The 19,919-nt window shown below is 44.1% G+C and overlaps 1 protein-coding gene across 1 annotated transcript in view; it reads left to right on the top strand.

Annotated features, from left to right (window-relative positions):
* The window catches only part of LOC130586101 (fibroblast growth factor 13-like), a 58,847-nt gene that overhangs the window by 11,276 nt on the left and 27,652 nt on the right, over positions 1-19,919 (top strand). The window contains exon 2 of the mRNA XM_057386813.1: positions 5,693-5,860. Within this exon, the coding sequence (XP_057242796.1) occupies positions 5,693-5,860 (168 nt within the window). The remainder of the gene's footprint in view (positions 1-5,692; positions 5,861-19,919) is intronic.

The raw sequence follows: 19,919 nt of genomic DNA, 5'->3' as shown, positions 1-19,919 counted from the left end.
TGGTTCCCATCCCTGCAGGTTCTGCTCACACCACACCACAGTTCCAGTAAGAGTTAACCCAGTCCATTGTGCAGCTGAGTCCCTGAACAGTTGGAAATCAGCTCTGCACAAATATCGGTGCCATTTCCACAGGGGAACAGGAGATGCATTCTTAGCAGCATTTATCAACACATTTTTGATGTTGTGTGTCTTTGTCTTCATTATCCACCAGGATCTAAATGCAGCCTTATCTGGGCTGGTCTTTTCAGGGGATAACAGCCTATTACTGCTGGCAGTTAATCCAATTACTCTTTTAGGTCAAGGGGGAGTGTTCTATGCAAATATTTTTTGAAGATATGGAAAAAAATGATTCTGTGTGTTTGACCCGAAGAGTGGCTATTTCAGAATCTTTCAGCAGATCAAAAAGTTTAGAAATTCCTACATATGGTTGAGAGAGCTGTTTAGCTTTCAATTTTGATCACAAGGCAGTTGCTGAGTCAAAATATAAAGATATTTCACAATGGAAAGTAGTTTCAAATCAGACAATAAATCACTATCTAAAACCATCAGAGAAATTCTTTGATGTGGGAATGAAGGTGGAGCTGTGCAAACCTTAAGAATTAATTCAGCATGAAATGTTTTGCCTAAAGTAGATTTTAAGCATGTAATTTTGGCTTCCTTCCTGGTTCTCTAATAGGGATTTCATTGAGTGTATCAGAAGGGACTGCAATTCTTCTAAAGCAGGAGGAGCTCTGTCTTGGAGAGGATAAAATTACCTGTGCTTGAGCTGCAGCCTTTGAGTGGATGATGAAATTTGGGAAATCATTCCAAATATTGAAAGCCTCTGTTGGGTAAAGGATTTGCCTCCCCGTGTATCTGAAATCTCAGAGACAGTTCCTGCCCATCTCAAAATTAATGCTCTATTCATGCATGCCACAAAACTGTCCTTTTAATATCAGTTCAAAACCAAGCACAGGAAATAGTTGCCATGGAGGAAATTTGGAGTATTGGTTTGAGAACAAARACCAGACCCCTTTACCCATGGGAGTGAAGGATTGGGCTGTCCCTGGCACCTCTCATCCCTCAGCAGCTTCCAGATGCAATCACAGCTCATTTTCAGCCTCCTTTGAGTTYTGAAAAGTCATCTAAAGAAAGTTGTGTCCTTCACGAGGTATTTTTGCTGTTTTGTTTCTCTCAGTTTGAAATTAGCTGGTGTGGTGCCTGGTTTTGGTGGTGTACCAGGGAGAAAGGAGTGATGCAAAACCAGGGGCTCCAGAAATGGATTGCTGTGAATAAAAATCAGAGAATTGGCTGCTTGTGCTTCCTGTAATATTGTCTTCATTGTGAAAACTGCAAGTCAGAGTCCACCAGACTTCAAAGTTGGGAGCACAGCTGCAAGCTGAAAATAAGATTTCTGGGTGATGCAGAAGTGCCAGGGCTGTTTGGTGAGAATACTTCATCAAGATTTTGGCAAAGCTTCAGACTGAAATGGTTTGGATAGACTGTGGTGTCATTAAGAGGTTTTGAGTGTATTGCAACCCCAGAATAGAATTTTTTTCAACTAGATTGTAAGTATTGTTGTGCTATGAGTTTATTATGTTGTCCAGGTGGCTAAAACAAAAAAAATCACACCTTCAGCTGAGAAAAATTAGGGGGAAAACAAAGCAGTGATGAAAAGAAACAAAAGGGATTTTTATTACACATAAATCTGAGAGATTTTCATCAGCTGTCTCAACTAGGAAAATGTTACTACAGAAAAGTACCCCACTTTCCTACCCTTTGCTGTCCTTTGAAGGAAGTTATTTTAGAGAGGGTTTTTTTTTTTTAGGCTGTTCCTGTAAGGAGCTGAAAGCAACTTGATAGCATAATGTTTTCCCCTAAAAGGAAAAAAAAATAAAATTCCTACGTAACTCTAAAACAGCCCCAGGGCTTGAGTGACCCCCCTGGTGCCCTTTTTGTCCTTTTGTGGCTGAGGGAAGGGGGATGGAGAGGCTCTGTGTCCCAYAAAGGTGACACTGGGAAGGCACCAACTGTGCTCATTTGCCCAAAAAAACCACACTGGGTGCAATTCCTCCCCTGTGCCACTGAGAAGGGCTTTGCTTCCCTTTGTGGGTGCAGGATTTTCTTCCCTTTGTGGGTGCAGGATTTTCTTCCCTTTGTGGGTGCAGGATTTTCTTCCCTTTGTGGGTGCAGGATTTTCTTCCCTTTGTGGGTGCAGGATTTTCTTCACTTTGTGGGTGCAGGATTTCAGGGGTTCTCTAATGYTCTCTGTGGCTCRAAGACCTCGAGTGTRGAGATGAGACTTTAGTATTTAGTTCGAAAATGGCAGCAAATCTAATTTATTGTAAGTGTGAGTATCCTGGGGATCACAGCATGTAAAACTAACCAGACTGGGAAAAGTTAGGGAACCACAGGAGGAAGAAAATTCGTGTTTAAGGTAATGACCTGAAAAGTTTGTTCAAGGAGTGAATGGATCCTTGGAAGTATTATTTTTTTTTATGTCAAATAGTGTCGTACATACAAGAACAATAGTTCAACAAGAACAGGAGCATTTGTTTTGCCTGGATTTTATTTACTCCATGGTTGCTGCAGCCTTTAGCTAGCAGAGCTGAAACCTCCCTATGTAAAACCAGGGGGAAAAATATTTCCTTAGAGCTTTATTAAACTCAGAATTACATCAAAGATTATTCGGTTGGAACCCGAGCCAAGGCCCATGGACAGSGTTGATGTTATGGTTTCTGGCAATTCTAGATGGGACTGAAATGCAGTTGGACATAAAAGAGAGACACAAACCAGTGGACTGTTTAGCTGGTGTGTTTATATAAAGTAAACATGTTTGAATTTATCTCAAAAACATCCTGGTGCCGGCAGTCATCCTAAAGATTGCTTTCTCTCAGTAAAGCTTGTAGGAAGAAGAGATTTTTTTTCCTACTGGCTTGTTGACAGGAAGTTTTTATTAATGTAATTATTATTTTATTTGAACAAAAGAATGCGCTACAGGGTGTTATTTAGCAAGCTGAATGTTTAGACGTAGGAAGCATAATGGTGACTGCAGTTATTTTATACTTGGTGCTGAGCAAATTCCTCTCATGTACACACGGCTGCTGTGGGTTTGGTCTCCATCAGATTGTGAGGAGAAAAAAAAAGATTAATTTTTTTCAAAGCTGTGTAGCATTTATTTATCATTTTTATCTGAGAATATTCAAGTTCTTTAGCAGTATATTAATAACCCATGTCCGTGACATATGAAGTCTTATCCCTGTTTTATTCATGGGAAGATGAGAACGTAGAACATTGATGTGTTCTACCCATGAGGATGGGGAGGAATAGAATTAAAACCACAAAAAACAGATTAAATAGAATAGATTAGAATTAGAATAGATTAGAATAGATTAGAATAGATTAAAAACACAAAAACACTGCTGAAATACAACAGCAGAGACAGCTGAATGGAGGCTGGCACCATGGGTACACCAAGGAAATGTGGATGTGCCCAGTGAAGGTTTCTTCTCTCTGCTCTTGAGGACAACATCCCCGGGATGGAGTGGAGCTGAGCATCTGCCAGGCTGCTCTGGGTGTTCTGCTCCCAATCTGAGCGTGGTGCTGGCTGGTGATTGTTGCCCAAATGAGCAGATTTGGATGTGTGGATGTGTGCAGTGCACAGAGAAGGGTGAGCAGATCCAGGGACTGAGTGCAGGCAGTGTCCTCTGCTCCACATTCAGGCTGTGAACACTGCTTTGCATTCCTGCAATTCCCGACAATTGATGGTTTCTCTCCTGCTCTGTGCCTGTGTGATTCTTTAGTACGTGTGATTTTATCCATTGGTGAAGTCACAGAGAATGTCTGCTGATGTTTCTCCCCTTTCCAAAGCGTTTCCTCACAGTTTAATGCTGATCCTTTCATGGTTGTGCACTGCTGATCTTTGGTCACCAGAGATGGCCACCGTCAGCTTTTTGAAGCTTTTTCCATTCCATTCTGTGTGGTTTAGACTTGTCTGTGGTTCTTGGGGCCCTGAGGTCCTGCAGTTGTGATTTCAGTGGCTCCAGAGGGTGTCTGGCTGTCATCACAGCAGGGAAAGGACACAGCAGGGTCAGAGGGTATTCCTCATTTTGTAATAAATTCTCAGCCTGACTTGAGGCCATTCATCACGGTACAGAAGGGTTTTAGCTGTTCCTTCAGAGCACTGACACCAATTAAGTTGCCCATACATCATTCCAGCATTGGGGCTGTGTTAGTGCTCTGCTTCTTGGACCTGCTGCTCTTTTTTGAACTACCTGTGCACTCCTAGCAGTTAATGCATTCCTTTTAATGACCCTTAATGTGGATTATTAACATCTATTACTGATATTGTGTGCCCTAATGAAGAAACAACAGCCAAGGTGCAAAGTTTCTGTGGTGCATTAATGAGGTTTTGAAAGAAAACCTCATTGCCCACAGTGAATGCAAAGACTGTCACGTTGAATTTGTCACTGAGATGTGACCCTTACCAGAGGGTGAAATCAAGTGCACGAAAATGCAATAGGATATTTGTTTGAGGGGATCCATATTTAAATCAGGCAGGTTTTTCAGATGTCTGTGCATTGGCAGATATTTAGGAAACAGTTAARTTGTTAGAATTAATGGCCAACAGTTTTACACGAGTCTCTCAATAGTTACTTCCCTCATTACTGAAATTTTACTTTCCTAACTCTTGGAATTTTTTTATTTTTATTTTTATTTTTGTGGGTTTTTAACATAGGGTTGTGGGATCTGAGTTTGATTTTGGCTGTAGTTTCRTATCTCTCTGTTACACTATAAATAACAGCTGGTGGTTAGAAGCTGTCTCGTGAAAAACCGTTAATTTTTGTTCTTGTGAGATGATGTGTGCCCAAAGCTGTGAGCTGAGGAATCTCTCACTATCTCTGTTATTAAAGCTTCATTTTTGTGATAGTGGAAAAGTGTTTCARTTCTTTCTGGTAATGTAATACTTTGAGGTAGCTGGAGCTTTCTGTATTTTATCTTTTTGCCATTTAATAATCTGACCACATTCAGAAAACATTTCAAACTGCACATCATTWATGTTATTAATGGCAGTATTGATTTATAAGATAAACTTCTAAAATTATTTGCTGTTTTACATGGAAACCATCAGAAGGATTAATGTTGTTTCTCTTTGCACATGGACTCTTCTATCTGTTGGAAATGCTGATCAATCAGGTGTCCCTGGGTTCTCATCCCTGCTCCAGGGAATGGGTGTGATCATTTATCCTGCTCAGGAATAAATGTGGGGARTTCACACACATTGGTGCTCCTGCAGATTGCTCACGGGTGTCCATGCACAGATTGCCTTTGGAGAGGCCATAAAAGCACGTTTGGTTTGCTTTGTTCTTGATCTGCATGCAGAAYAGGGGTGCTAGAGGAGAATAAAGCACATATAGGAGGGAGCTCTGTTGCTTTTTGGAGCAGAGTTTTATTCTACTGTTTATTAAAGCTGCATGAAATGGTTTGAACTATTGAGGTTTATGGGAAGTGTTGTTTATAAAAGTAAATGTTTTCTCCCACCCTTCTACCACCATGACTAAGACACTTTACACTTTAAAGTTTATTTTCCTTCCTGTGAACCTTCCTTCCCCTCCTGTCTCTCCCCACCCTGCCATTATGTAGTTGATTTGATTCTGTGGATTGCTTTCCTCGAGCTCTAACTTGGGTTCATTTTGTTGTGTGGTGACCACAGTTATGGATGACGCTCCCCCTGGCACTCAGGAGTACATTATGTTACGGCAAGATTCCATCCAATCTGCGGAATTAAAGAAAAAAGAGTCCCCTTTTCGTGCTAAGTGTCACGAAATCTTCTGCTGCCCACTGAAGCAAGTGCACCTCAAAGAGAACACGGAGCCGGAAGGTTTGTGGCACTCTGGGTCCATGTTCTGTTTGTTTTTTTTTCTCTCTCTGTGTGTTCTGGGGGTGCTCAGGGAGGGGATGTCCTCATGTCCCTTTGCTTGCCTGGCAGGGAATCAGCACCTCGGGGTCACTGCAGGGATGAACGGCGCTGCTTTTTCTCAAATAAAGTTTGCGTGTTCCAGCTCTCATCATTACACACTGCCCGTGTTTCTGGCTGCCCAAAGCTGCTTGCTAATTTACCAGCATCGATTCCTGGTGGGGTTTGTGCAGTCGCTCCTGAAGCTGCACTCTGCTGGAAATGCAGCCCTTAGGCTCAGATTAAGCTTGTCCCAGCACCTTGCACTCCATAAGGCTTCTGCACAGCGCTAGAGAATGCTCGTGGCAGTTCAACTCGGGGCAGCAGGGTGAATTTGTCTGTAATGCACGCCGGGTTGCATTTTGGGAAATGACATGCATGCAGAGCAGAAAAAAAATATAAGTAGATTGTTTTTCTTTTCAGAKAAATCAAAGGTATGGTCTCTTCTCATGCTGTGTTTACTAATATGAAATTGTCAATGAGGTGTATCTCGTTCATCTAGTGTGCATAAGGTTAAGCTATTTATAAAATTATATTTTTCAATATTTTCTCTTATTGTTCCGTATGTGTTTTGCATTATTGCTTCGTATTCCCTAAGCTCCAGTATCTGCCAAGACAAATAATGCTGCTGCTGGTACAAATGTTTAAGATGAAATATTCAGGGCTGGATTTGGCCACAGTTGTGTCTGCAGGAGTGGCAGAGTTGGAGCTGTTATTACAAATCATTTGTGTTCTCCTCTCTGTAAGGATGGGCATCAGCTGAGCTGTCACTGCTGGCCCAAAATATTTCAGTCAATGCTTTCTCTTGTTCCATTCCCCAGATTTTGCATGAACGTTCTTTGTACCACCTCTGAGAGATTTGTGTCTTTTTAAATAGAAGTATTTTATTAAAATAGCATTTATCATTGCGCCAGGAATATTAACTCTGATACACATTCTGGTTCAAGGCCTGGGAGAGGTTTCTTGTTTTAGTGTTGATACAACTGACTGTTAAAATTGGGGGTTGAAAAAAGCCCAATTGTCCTCTCAGTTCTGGGGCTGACTCGATGGAAGTTGTGATTTCATAACTCATCAAACATGAAGGAAAGGTGAATCTGAAACACTCYTCTGGATTAGCAGACGTCCTATCAYCTGATTGCCTGTCATCTGTCAGGGTYTGTGTTGTTCAGGAGTAAATTTGGMRCCCAGAGCTGCTCACATTGCCCTCCTGTAGGAAGATGATGGAGCTGAGCTTCTCCAGGTGAGCAGAAGATTCCACATCCTGGAATCCACAGAAAGGTGGGGGTACCAAAGCATCCTGGGCTGCCAGGCTCTATTTAAACCTTGGTGTGCTCATGTGTGACTGCAGCAGAAGTTTTGTGGTGATTTCAGTGGACTGACCCTGCAGYTGGATCCCTGCTGGCTCTGATAATTTCAGTGAATAATCTCCAGTTTACACCCCAGGGGCCTGTGCAGGAGGAAGAAGGGAAGAGGAGCAATGCTGGGCCATCTCTCCAGAACCTGAGCCTCCTGGGGATGTGTTTGGTTCAGTGCTGAGGAATTTGGGATGTGCAGGCTCTGGGGAGCAGCAGTGTATGGACAGGCAGAGCTTGGGCTCTCCTGAATCTGCTCTGTCATCCCTTCCCTGTGGCACATGGCATTGTTATTCACTCTCAGTGGAAATGTTTAGTTCTGAGAGGAAGCTTGTCATCTTTTACTGCCCTGCACAAGGATGAGTGTGTGTTCCCTGGTTTATCCCTCCTTTCATTGCCCTGCACAAGGATGGATGTTGTTCCCAGGTTTATCCCTTGCCCTGCACAAGGATGGATGTTGTTCCCAGGTTTATCCCTGCTCCTCTACTCCAGGAATGCTGCTCTGTTTGTCAGACAGGCTCCAGCAATGCTGGCCTGTCCTACAGCCATCAGAGTGSCTGGAAATTCAGAGTAACATCAATTCCTGTTGTGTGTGATTTCTGTGGGTGTTTCTCTGAAAGACGCCTCTAGCCAGGGAGGAAAAATTCCTSATTCAGAATCCTTTTAACCTCTGTWGTGTCTCGGATTGCATTTCRTGTSTTTTTTCCAAATCTGTGAATTGYTTGGTGATGGCATTAGAGCCATGACAGGCTCATGTGTGCCATCCTCAGTGGTTTGTTGGCATAAAGCTTAAAAAATTTTGGTTGTGATCTGAGCTGTGCTTTCCATGCAAACCCTGCATCATCAAAGTTAATGGAGTGGCTGAAACAAATCCGAGCAGAATTCCTTCCAGTGAGATCCCAGCAGTTAACAGCTCAATTGTGCWGTTAGGGTAAAGGAAAAGAAATGTTTAAACTCAGTACTGTGACATAAATTGCATACTTTTGAAGGTACTGGAAAGTATGRCAACTGGGAAGCTGCAAGCAAAGTTCTCCAAGTAAAATGTCAYGATGGAAGTTTTATGGAAAATTGCAGACTTGAAAGATTCTGCAGAGAGTATAAAAATGCACCTTTTTTATCTGCTGAGAAATGGGGACACACAGTAAAGCCTGCATGTTTCTAACTCTGCCACTCTTTTGTTTAGATGATGGATTTCTCTGCACCTTTTAACCATTTTTATSCAGGGTCAATGCTCGGGGAGCCTCATTTATCATTTCAGGATTTGGACTCCCCGGGCATGTAGGATGCTACCAGGTAAAAGATTTTCCAGGCTTTTTGCAGGGGTGTTTGGGAAACACTCTGCTATTTGCTGAAAGAATTAAACACCCCCATTGCTGGTACCTGAGCCTGCWGCTCCATCAATTCTCGTACCTCAGGCCTATTTCTGAAAGCAAAAGTGGGAATGAGGAAATTAGATCCGTGTTTCATCTTTATTCACAACACCCTGGTGCCTCAAGAACACCTCAGGAAGCAGCCCAGGGCCAGCACCTTTGATACCAGCCCAAGGATGTGCAGTCCTTGCCCAGGAGCTGCAGAGAGGGGAGGGAGGGGAAGGAAGGAGAACAATAGGAAATCACAAGGATGAGATCTTCCCAAAAAGTGGAAATTTCCATTTGAGCCCAGTGCCAGCAGGGTGATGCCTGCCAGTCTGGACTGCACTTCAGATGGGATGCTGCCCTCCCTAACGCTGGGGAAACGTGGGACTGTGTTAAAGCTTTATTCTGCTTTATTCTGCTTTATTTTCCTTTATTCTGCTTTATTCTGCTCTATTCTGTTCTATTCTGCTTTATTCTGCTTTATTCTGCATCATTCCAGCCTTGTTCTGCCCATGTCACTCTGCAGTTTACAGTGCTGGGGATCTCTTAAATGCCATCAAACCAGCAGAGTGACATCCTTACCTGGATTCTGGCTCCTGTGGGCATTGGGCATTGTTTACATTCACATCCCAGCAGCAGCAAATTCAGAGTGTTTTTGTAGCTTCCCTCCAGCCAGGARCACACTGCTGACAGGAGAGGGGCCATCTGAAGTACATTTTGCAGCTATTTGTTCTCTTAAATAGTTTAAACATAAGCTGCTGCTGCTCTCTGTACAAAACATGGTTACATAAAAAGAAGTCAGCTCCTGGAAAACTAATTTGAGTTGTATTGTTACGTCCAGGGGAGGGAATAAAATGAGACAAATGTTTTTTAAAAACACCCATTGGTTAGTCACAGTCACACAATCAGGAGTCTTGGACACTTGCCCGTAGTTCTGTTTTCATGTGGGATTTTTTTTTTTCCTTTTTCTTTTTTTCTTTTTTTTTTTTTTTTGGTAACATTTAGTCTCCCTCCAGGCATACATAACCTTTTTACACAGAAAAGCAGACAAGCATGGCAAAACACGGATTGGGGATGGGGAGAGGGAAATCTGGGCTAGCAGCTGGTAATGAGGAAAGGCAGCTTTCCCCAACCAACAGGAAATCTGATTAGATGGGAAATGTTAAGGATGCTAATGTGAAAGCAGCAGCTTTGTGGCTGCCCTTGACAGTGCTTGTTCTGTTCATCCCTGGCAGTGGGCTGAGGGCAGAGCTGCTCCTGAGGTTAGGGAGAGGTGGGATGGGTGAGCACATGGTGTGGGCTCTGCCTCTCCCCTGCTCCATGTCCCCTGGCATTTCTGTCACCAGCAGAAATTTGGAGCCTTTGTGCTGTAATTCAGAGTGTCCCTTTGGTGCTCCAAGCATCCTGTCACCATCGATAGTGCTGTTACTTGGCACTCTAATTATATCCTTTTCTTCTCGACTAAATCAGTCCTATTAGCCCCGCTCGCTCATTTAATTATGKTAATGCATGGGTATTTATGCATTTTAGAGGAGAAAAGGAAAGGAGAAGGGGGAGGAGAACTGTGTTTGAAACCACAGAATTGTGAGAGGTTTTTAAACTTTRCATATTGCTCAGGACTAAAAATGGCTTTGTGTTCAGTGAGGAATGATAAAGATGAGCCAGGCACAGGTGTCCAGGACATTGGGGACAGGCACAGTGACMCCAGTGGAGGTTCAGCATCGCTGCTGAGTTCCTGCAGCCTGACAGGAGCTGCTGCTTCCCTGAATGGGGCCCTGAAACCATCCAGGTATGGTGCTTTGACAGTAAATCAATCACATTTCATAACATTCCCTGGTTTTCCTGATGTCTCTGATGTCAGTGGAGCTGAAAAGCAAAGATTTGCTATTCCCTCAGCTCTCCCCAGAGTTTAACCCTGAGCTGTGTCCTGGAGCTGTTGGTGCCAGGGAGGGCAGGCAGTGTGTTAGTGACTGATCCTGCAGCTCTCTGTGCCTCCTCACTGCCCTTTCCCTCAGCAAAACCTCCTTTTGGCTCTGCTGTTCCTGCCCCTGTCAGATCCTCCCTCCTGGGGGATTGTGGAGCTTTCCCTTTTCTGTTCCCTGGTTCTGGACAGGAGCAGCAGTGAGCAGCCCCTGAGCATTCCCAGTACTAAATGAGAGTAAACTCCTAAATCCTTCTGTGGGGATTGTGCAGCTTTCCCTTTTCTGTTCCCTGGTTCTGGTTCTGGAAAGGAGCAGCAGTGAGCAGCCCCTGAGCATCCTCCAGTATTGAATGAGAGTAAACTCCTAAATCCTGTCTGTGGGGATACCATGGAGCAGCTGTGGGAGCACATCTGCAGTGAAGGATGATCTCAGGGGAGGGACAGGGACCAGAARCCAAAGGTCTGAAGCTGCACCTGAAAATGGCAGTTTCCCCAAAGAGAAGCTGATTCACTGATAACCCTCTGTTCAGGGCACTGGGGCAGTGCTGACACTGCACTCACTTCACAAGCTCAGCACATAAAGCAGAAGAGCTCAGTCCCATCAGAGGCTGAGCCCTCTTGCCCTGATCCCCCAAAGCTTTTAAGCACGAGATTAACTTTAAACACGGGAGTGCTCCCAGCAGTCACAGGGTTGGCATGTGTTTAATGAGCTTACCTGAGCACAGCCTGGGCCTGGCTTAGTTCAGGCTCAGACAATGCAAATCCAGAGTAATTCCACCAAAATCCAAGATATACTCAATATTTACTTGTCTGCAAATGAGATCAGAGCCCCCTCACAGAGTTCAGTTTGATTTCTTCTTTTTTTGCTCCCTCAGGAGTTAATGTGTTCCTATTGCCACAATGATTCATGATTGAACATGGAATTCATCACAGCAGTCCTGAGCAGTAGAGAAATTTAATGTTTCCCATTAGAAGGAGGGAAATGAAGGATTTGATTCTCAAAACTGTTTGGACATCATCAGAAAGAGGAGCCTGCTGGGGGCAGTGGGCAGGAGCAGCAGCAGGTTACAGATTCCTATTTCAGCATCCCCCAAACCTTTACCCTCCACTGCTCCTGCTTCCTGCACCTTCTCTGCCTCTCACCAGGCTCTGTGCATCAGAAAAGCTGAAGTAATGGCATCAGGAGCAGTTGTAGAACTTCAATTTTAAGATAATGATTTTTAATTCTTAAACCAGACCTGGCCTTACCCGTGAACAGGTCCTGGCACCCCAAAAAGAAATGTTATCTCTTACCTTGTGTTACCTGTGTACTCCTTGAGGAAATCTCTTCTCTGTGCCTTTTGCTGTTTTGTTCTAATCTTAAAGTAAATATTCACTATGGAGACAGTATCTGGCACTYAGCAGAGCTGAAGTAGGACATTTAGACCAAATGAGTCACCCTGATACTCTTTTCTCATCTCATCTTGAAAGCACTCTGAGATCTTCAAAGCGTGTTCTTGTAGGGAGGAAGGTCTTTATCTCGCTGTGTTTCCATCCCATGACTCTCCTGAGAAGGCGTTGGACTTCCTTCTTCAGTCTGTCCTCATTTTTAACAAGGAGATGTAATTCTTTATTAATAATGAAAATTCTTTATACCTTGCTCAGCTATATAATTACTGCACAAACTTTTATCAATGGTGGTGCCTGCAGTGTTTAAACACCGAGTGCTGTGGGTTGAGACCGTGGTAAATCAGAGCTGCAGTGGTCAGAAGGATTCTGTGTTAGAGAGGGGTTGGAAGCCTCAATGGAAACCTCAGAGTGGGAGAGGTTACCTGAGAGAACAAGAGATCTCCAGAGCAAAGCAGAGTTCCTGTGCTCAGCCCTGAGTAAAACCATCTTTATGATGCCAGCACTGTCAYAGGAACGTGCTGTGCTCTCCAAGAGTGGAGAGGATCTGCCTCATCCCTGAGGATCAGAGCCCCTCCAGCACCACCCAACTGCTCACAAAACACAGCACARCCATTCCATCTCCACATTCACAGCTCTGCACATACCAGCACACACATGSAATAACTGACTGCTCCAAACAGTGCATCCCAATCACACCATTAGCTTCTCATATCCTCATGAATGTTTAATGAATACATGACTTCTGCAGGCTGCTGCCAATTTCTGTCTGGTGTGTTTATGCAGATTCTTTAATTTGCACATGCAAATGAAAACATGAGTGTAATTGTTCATCCTAGAAGCTGAGGAAAATCACAAGGCAGCAGTATGACAATTTGTTATTGATATCATCTCTCCTGTAGCAGAATTTGTACTTTCTSAACAGAATTGAAAAGGTGCCTTTTAAAAACTAATTTTTCAAAGGACATAGTAAAAAAAAACAAACCCAGCATTCCTGCCAGGTTTTTTTTAGTGATGTGGTTTGGAGTTGGGTTTTTTTTTAGTAGTTTTATTGCCAACTTTTAAAGTCAGCTTATTTCCAACAGAATGACGTTGAGATGGGCACTTGACGACGTTTTCTTTGTAAGTCCTTGGCCAGACTTTGTTGGAATCCACTCTTGCTGAGATGTGTGCACTGAGAGGAGTTTGGCTGCAGGCCAATTTATCATCTGAGTTCTGCACATCCCCAAAGACTCCATCCCATACCTTTGAAAGGCACCAGTGACTTCAGTTGCTGTTTCAGAGGGGTTCTATATTTATCTCTCCTCTCCTGCTGGAGCTGTTYCTTATTCAGGTGCCAAACTCTGTACTTTCATTCCCTGTTTTATTTCTAGCAATCTTCCTGTATAACCTCTGTTTCACGAGTCATTCTCTCATTCTCTCCCCCTCTGAGTCGCTGTGTGAGCTCAGTCTTTTGCTGCCCTAAGGAGTCCATCAGGGTTTATCTGTGGGGAGCTGCCCTGCAGAGTTCATCACTGCAGAGTTCATCACTGCAGAGTTCATCACTGCAGAGTTCATCACTGCAGAGTTCATCACTGCTGTCCCAGGATGGGCAATTTCCACCCCAGGATTGCTCTCCTTGAGATAAAACTTGTGTTCATCACTGCTGTCCCAAGATGGGCATTTTCCACATGGGGATTGTTCTCCTTGAGGTAAAACTTGTGCTCATCACTGCTGTCCCAGGACAGGCTATTTCCACCCGAGGATTGCTCTCCTTGAGGTAAAACTGAATATATCCCAAGATAGTAGAGCAAAGGCTGATGGTGTCTGTTTTTGCAATAATTGGGTTATGGTAATACATACCTATGGGATGGTGGTGTCTCGGAATGAAAGCTGTTCCATTTCCACACAAAAATATGACAGTCTCAGATAATCACAGATGTTATTTCTCTGTCGAGTGATAAACTCACGTGGGGTCAGTTTAAACAGTGATTTCCTGTGTGTCCCAGGCTGCTGGTGGAAGAGCAGCAGTCCCATTGCAGTGTGTTAGAGATTTCTGAGCTGTGAGTGCCTTTGGCCCACTCATGATCCTGCAGCTTCCTGCAAGGACCCCACAAAAATCCCAGTGACATTCTGAAGTCCTACAGGTGTTCTAAAGATGTGCAGCTTACCTTTAAATATAAAACATTAAAGGTTTTATACAAGACACAGAGGAACAACRCATTAACCTCTAGGGATGCTCCAGCATCCCAACTTTTAGCAATTTAATTTAAAAGACAAGTAATTAAAGCATGAACATTAATTAAAAATCGATAATTTCAGCAACTGTTCTCTGCTGTTAGCATAGATGTTTTTATGGTCACACTCTATGGTGCTCTGAGGAGTGGGAGCTCATTGAGTGCCCGGGCTGGGTGCAGGGGCACCAGGGGATCTCAGAGTGGGCTGGTGGTCACACAGCCATGGTGGCTACACAGCCATGGTGGCCTTGACCCTGTTTGCTCCTTGTAGGAATAAATTCAGCGTGGTCCAATAATTACTAAACCTTGTCCTGCCTTTTTGCCTTTTGAATTTACAGCTGCCTGCCCAGTGCCATCCTGTCCTCCCTGTCCCTGCTGTCCCCATTGTCCCCCTGTCCCTGCCCACTGTTCCTGCTGTCCCTGTGTCCCCCAGTGCCATCCTGTCCCCCCTGTCCCTGCTGTCCCTGTGTCCCCACTGTCCCTCCCTGCTGTCCCTCTGTCCCTCCCTGCCCTGCCCAGTGCCATCCTGTCCCCACTGTCCCCATTGTCCCCCTGTCCCTGCCCACTGTTCCTGCTGTCCCTGTGTCCCCCAGTGCCATCCTGTCCCCCCTGTCCCTGCTGTCCCTGTGTCCCCACTGTCCCTCCCTGCTGTCCCTCTGTCCCTCCCTGCCCTGCCCAGTGCCATCCTGTCCCCACTGTCCTTCCCTGCCCTCCCTGTGTCCCCCTGTCCCCTCTGTCCCTCTCTGCCCTGCCCAGTGCCATCCTGCCCATGTTTTGGGCTCACCCCATCCCCCTCAGCTCTGCCCTGGCCCCGCAGCTCCGCACAGGGAATCATTTTTCTTGCACTGCATAATGCAGAGTCAGGAAAATTATTATTACCCAAGGCAATTTTATATAAATTACAAATTTCTTTTGCAGTTATCACTTTGAATTAGGACAAAATGCTCTGTGATTCATGAGCTGATCCAAGGCTTCAGCCAAAGAAACAGAAATGAGTGTGAGGAGGGAGATGGTTTCATTCTGCTCTGTGCTTTCCTTCATTCACCTCTGAGATGTGTCCAAGGGACACCAGTGRAAGCAGATTTTTCCAAAGCATAGGTAGACTCTTCTCCAGGGTCTGATGTGGCCAAAGGAGGAAAAAGAGTTGGAGGAGACTTTGCCTGGGGTGGCTTTTCAGGGTTTGCTCTCGGGTGTCATTGTCACTGTGACCCAACAGCTCTGGGTCATTCCCAACAGTCCCAGTCCCCTCTTCCAAATCACCCTTCTCTCTGCTCTGCTCTCTGCCTTCAGGCCCCAGCAAAGATTCAAATCAAGCCTCACCTTTCTTTATTGACTAGCTTTTTAAAACAAAGCAGTTTCAAAATTAATACCATAAAAAAGAGAGTTTAAATAATAGAATATTCAGTGAAAGGTTTCTTCAACAGACTCGAGTGCAAGACTGAAAATGAACTGTTATCTTTTCAGTTGCACTTACAGAATGCAGATTTGAATTGCAAAAAGGACATTAAAATAGCTTGTGCAATTTAAAACAGACTGAGTCAAACTGACAAAGCAGAAAATAACACGAACTGGAGATGCACTTGTGTGCTATATCATGGTAATGATTCTGTTTTCTAAACCAGAAACAGCTCAATAATATATGTTGTTTCCAAACAAATGTATRTTTTAATAAATAAACTAAAATAGAGAAAAATACAGCAGTGTGGGAGGGGAAGGGAAGTAATTATTCAGGAAGATTAGGCTTGCTGTACATCAGAGGTTTTTGGCATGACCCACTGTGAATTTGTGTACTGTTTGTAAAGATTTTATCTGCAAATTTTTCATCTGGCCTCAGTCCTTTTGTATGCAAAACCATGAGCTTTATGTGACAAGAGAGCACAGGAGGAAAAGTTGTGCAAGGGTTGTACATGGGAACCTGCTCGAGGGCATTCTGGAGATCCACTGGTGGGGCTTTGAGATGCAGAGGACAACAGCAGAGGAATAGGAAAAATGGGTGGTTTGTTACATGTTTGGCCTAAAAGCCAAAATACAAAACTTGTATTTTGAATTAATCTGCTCGGGTGCAATGGATAATTGGCAAAATCAGTGAAACCCCTCATGGCAGCAGCTGTAAATAAAATACCAGCTGTAAATAAAATACCAGCTGTAAATAAAGCACCAGCCCATCCCTGTGCCTGAGCTGTTTGGAGGTGTCTCCTCTCCAGGATCCCGGCTGTGTTTGCTGTGTTTGCTGTGTTTGTGTTCTCTCTGAGGCTCTGCATGGTTTTGGTGCTCCTGACTCCTCCAGAGCAATCTGCAGAGCTCCCCTCTCTGGGTAAGGCCATAAAGGTTTTCCTGTTTCTGGGTAAGGCATAAAGGTTTTCCTGTTTCAGGCTGATATCCACATGCTGTGGCAGAGGTGATGCTGCCTGGCACTGGGATGTGCTCACTCCTTCCTCTGCATTTCACTGTCCATGATCCAGCTGGGAGTGCTGGSTGCCCAGAGATGCCCCTCTGGCTAATCTCTCATCTTCCCCTGACAGATGTTAAACCAGGATTTATCTGCATGGCTCTAAGRTACCTTTCTGGCACTTTGAATATGGAGGATTTCCAATGGGAAGCTCTCTAGCTGCTTGCAGAGCATGCAGAAAGTCAAGGGAGATGTCCTCAGGAGGGCAACTTTAATGCAAAGCTCATTTTTTTCTGTAAATACAGAGTTAAATATAGTGAATTTGAACTTCTAGAAAGCAGAGTTCACGTGGGGATAGCTGGGAGATACTCGGGCTCCTGCTATCTGTCTCCATGGAAGTGCCAGTGATCAAAATATCTAGTTGTGGATTAATTGCAGCCAGCTTTTGGCAGGGATTCACATTCAGATGTTTTAGTACTTAAACCACTCTCATAGTATCAGATAGAGCTGGCAGAGGAAGGAAGGGAACAGGAGGTATCCACTGAAAAATGCATGTACTTTTCTTTTTATTGTTTAGGGTAAATGGGCTGGCATTTCCACCTGGTAATTCCTTTATTTGGTGTTGTTGATAAAAATAAACCTTGCAGAAAATTCCAATACTCAGCTGTTGGATGTTATACCTCCTGTCCCATGCAGATGAGAAAGGTTGAAAATTCAAGTTGTGGATGTTTTCAATTTGGCATCAGTGATTTCAGGGGGCTGTGGCCTGTGCTCTGAGCTCTGTGTTTCTCTCCTGTTTGCTGCCCTTCTCTGCCTCCACAATTCCCAAGGTTTTTCATCCTGGTGGAGCTGTGTCAGCCCTCTTTGAGCACTCAGAGTTTTTCACGTGACTGTCACGGACATTGTGATGGAGATTGAGTTATTTTGGCTCTGAACTCCATCTGTTCTGTCAAAGGCTGTTACTGTGGGCAMTTTCAGAATTGAAGATACAAACCATGGCAGTCCTCAGACTTTCCCCTGCAGTTCCTTGTGGTAGGAGTCTTGTTGGCTGAACAGCAAAACATCATTTGGTTTTCTTATAAAGATACATGGCAAGGCTGGCAATTAAATCCAGTGCTTGGCGTTAGTGAAAATAAAATAGTACTAAGCAGAGCATCRATATTAAGTGCATTGTTTAGTATGTGCTGCCTGGTAAATCTGACAAGAATTGGAGAGGAAGARATSTGCAATAAATGTAATTAAAGATCAYTGGGCAGTGGATKRGTGTGGGATGTGATTGTGAGCTCCGTGTGCTCCACTGACAGAACACAGGAACTGAGACAACCCCTGACCAGGGGGATGTCAGAGCAGCACAGATTTGGGAGGGCACAGCAGAGATTGTGCTGCCCCAGGMACAGCTCCTCTGTCAGTCAGCTTTGAAATAAATGCAGCAACACAACAGAAGATGGTTTTGAAAATGGGATTTTGCTGCAGGACCCAGCAAATGAGGGCTGTTGATCACAGACCTGACAAATACAGCTTTCTCCCCATTCCTGAGAGTCTGCAGGAAGATTATTCCATCTGTGGTGGACCTGACTCCCTTTTCACATGGTTTGGTGTGCCAAGAGAGGGGCATTTCTGACGGGGGCAGAGGGGGAGCTTTTTCTTTCTCTGCTTTTTCTGTTTCTYAGCAGAGCTGCTGCCTGTGCAGAGCCTGGCCAGCACAGGGCACGGTGAAAGCTCCATTTGTCATCCTGATAAATCTTMTTTGTAACACTTCTGTAGAGGATGTGGCACATCAGCTGCAGGAGAGAGCTGGGGACATAGGGCAGCACACCAAATTCAGTTCTGACTGATTGATGTCACAATGCAAATGAAGCATGGTCWCACATGGAGTGGTGATTGCAGCTGTGCTGTCCATTGCTTTGTCTATTTTTGCATTCTCCCCATTGATTATAAAGGTGTTGCTATAGTAGCTGCAACATCAGTTTTCTCAGTGTCTCTTCTCATGTTTTATTGATTTTCCCTGTTTAACAGAAGCTGTGTCCCCCCTCATTTCTGAAGGGGCTGTTGTTTATAGCTCACACATCAGAGATTGCTGGAACAGCTGCAATTCCAGTGCCWCCTTTGTCTTGTTGGCAACAGCAGAAATAAAACACATTTTCCCATCTCAGATGGGTTTCCCTTGGTCCCCACTGCTGTGGAAATGGCAGCGTGGGCATTCTGGGCCCTTTCATTTCCAACCCTTCCCTGGTACCTGCAGCCAGCCCTGCTCTGGCTATGGACGTATTTCAATGGTAATAAAACCTTGATTTGTTTTATTGTGTCATCTCTGGGGACCTGGGCAGAAGGCTTGATGAAACGGAAATATTTAATGATTTCTTCCTGATTTTGGYAAAATGTTAATTTGAGAAGAAATCTTGGGGGAAAATGCCTGTAAATTGAAGCCTTTTATTCTGGTGTACCCACTGAACACCATTTCCAAGTGCTCAAAAAAAAAAAAAAACAACTTTACAAAGAGCCAAATTTTACCTAAAATTAAATTAATAGACAACTCAATTTGCCAAAAGAAAAAAAAAATTGGTATTTTTTGGCATTAAATTCTTTTCTTTGTTCATGTTCTGAAATGTCTTATGGCCCATGACACCTCTGCCACTCTGTGTGCTCCAAAGAGGCTAAAAAGAGGCAAGGAACAGGGAAACTCAACAAAACTGCAAAATGCTTCCTCCTTCAGCTGAGAGTAGAAAGGCATTTCTTCAGTGGAGYGAATTCATTAATTGTGATCCTGCAGCAGGCAAAGGCAGAGCAGTGCAGAAAGATCCAGGGTTTTGTCTCTTGTCATTTGTTTTTCCATCCACAATTGAAATCAGGTTATCGATGGCAGGAACAATAATTTGTCAGTTTGATTGCTAATTATCTGCTCAGAGCAGGATCTCTGTCTCCATCCCTTTGCAGATTCAGTTTGTGAGCCCAATTGTGGCTCCTACACGTTCCCATATTACAAATATTGCAGTGTTTGATGATGGAGATGACAATTTCATCCCTTCCAAGCTTTAATGTGCAATTTGAAAACAAATGCCTCCTTTTAGCTGGATGCCTGGAAGCTGCTGACAGCTGTAGGAGTGTTTATTTTGTAAAACTTCCCTTCCACGCCAGCACTTGTTGAGTGAGAGGAGCAGACTGGGAATGGTGAAGCAGTTCATGTCCTGGGCCACACAGATTAATTCAGATAAACAGTGCTTAACTGGCCCTGCCTAAAGCCAGCACTGACAGCATCCCAGAAAAAAAAAAAAATAATCTGATGGTATACAGGCCAAGAGTTTGAGAATTTTACCTGTGGAGGAAGTGCCTTTAAGCTCAGCCAAAATGCCAGGTTTGTTGTGCCC

Source organism: Malurus melanocephalus, unplaced genomic scaffold (assembly GCF_030028575.1).
Source record: "Malurus melanocephalus ecotype Western Australia unplaced genomic scaffold, MMel_1.1 scaffold_1062, whole genome shotgun sequence".
Classification (NCBI taxonomy): domain Eukaryota; kingdom Metazoa; phylum Chordata; class Aves; order Passeriformes; family Maluridae; genus Malurus; species Malurus melanocephalus.
Note: the sequence above shows the minus strand (reverse complement) of the source record. Positions and strands in the feature narration are given on the sequence as shown.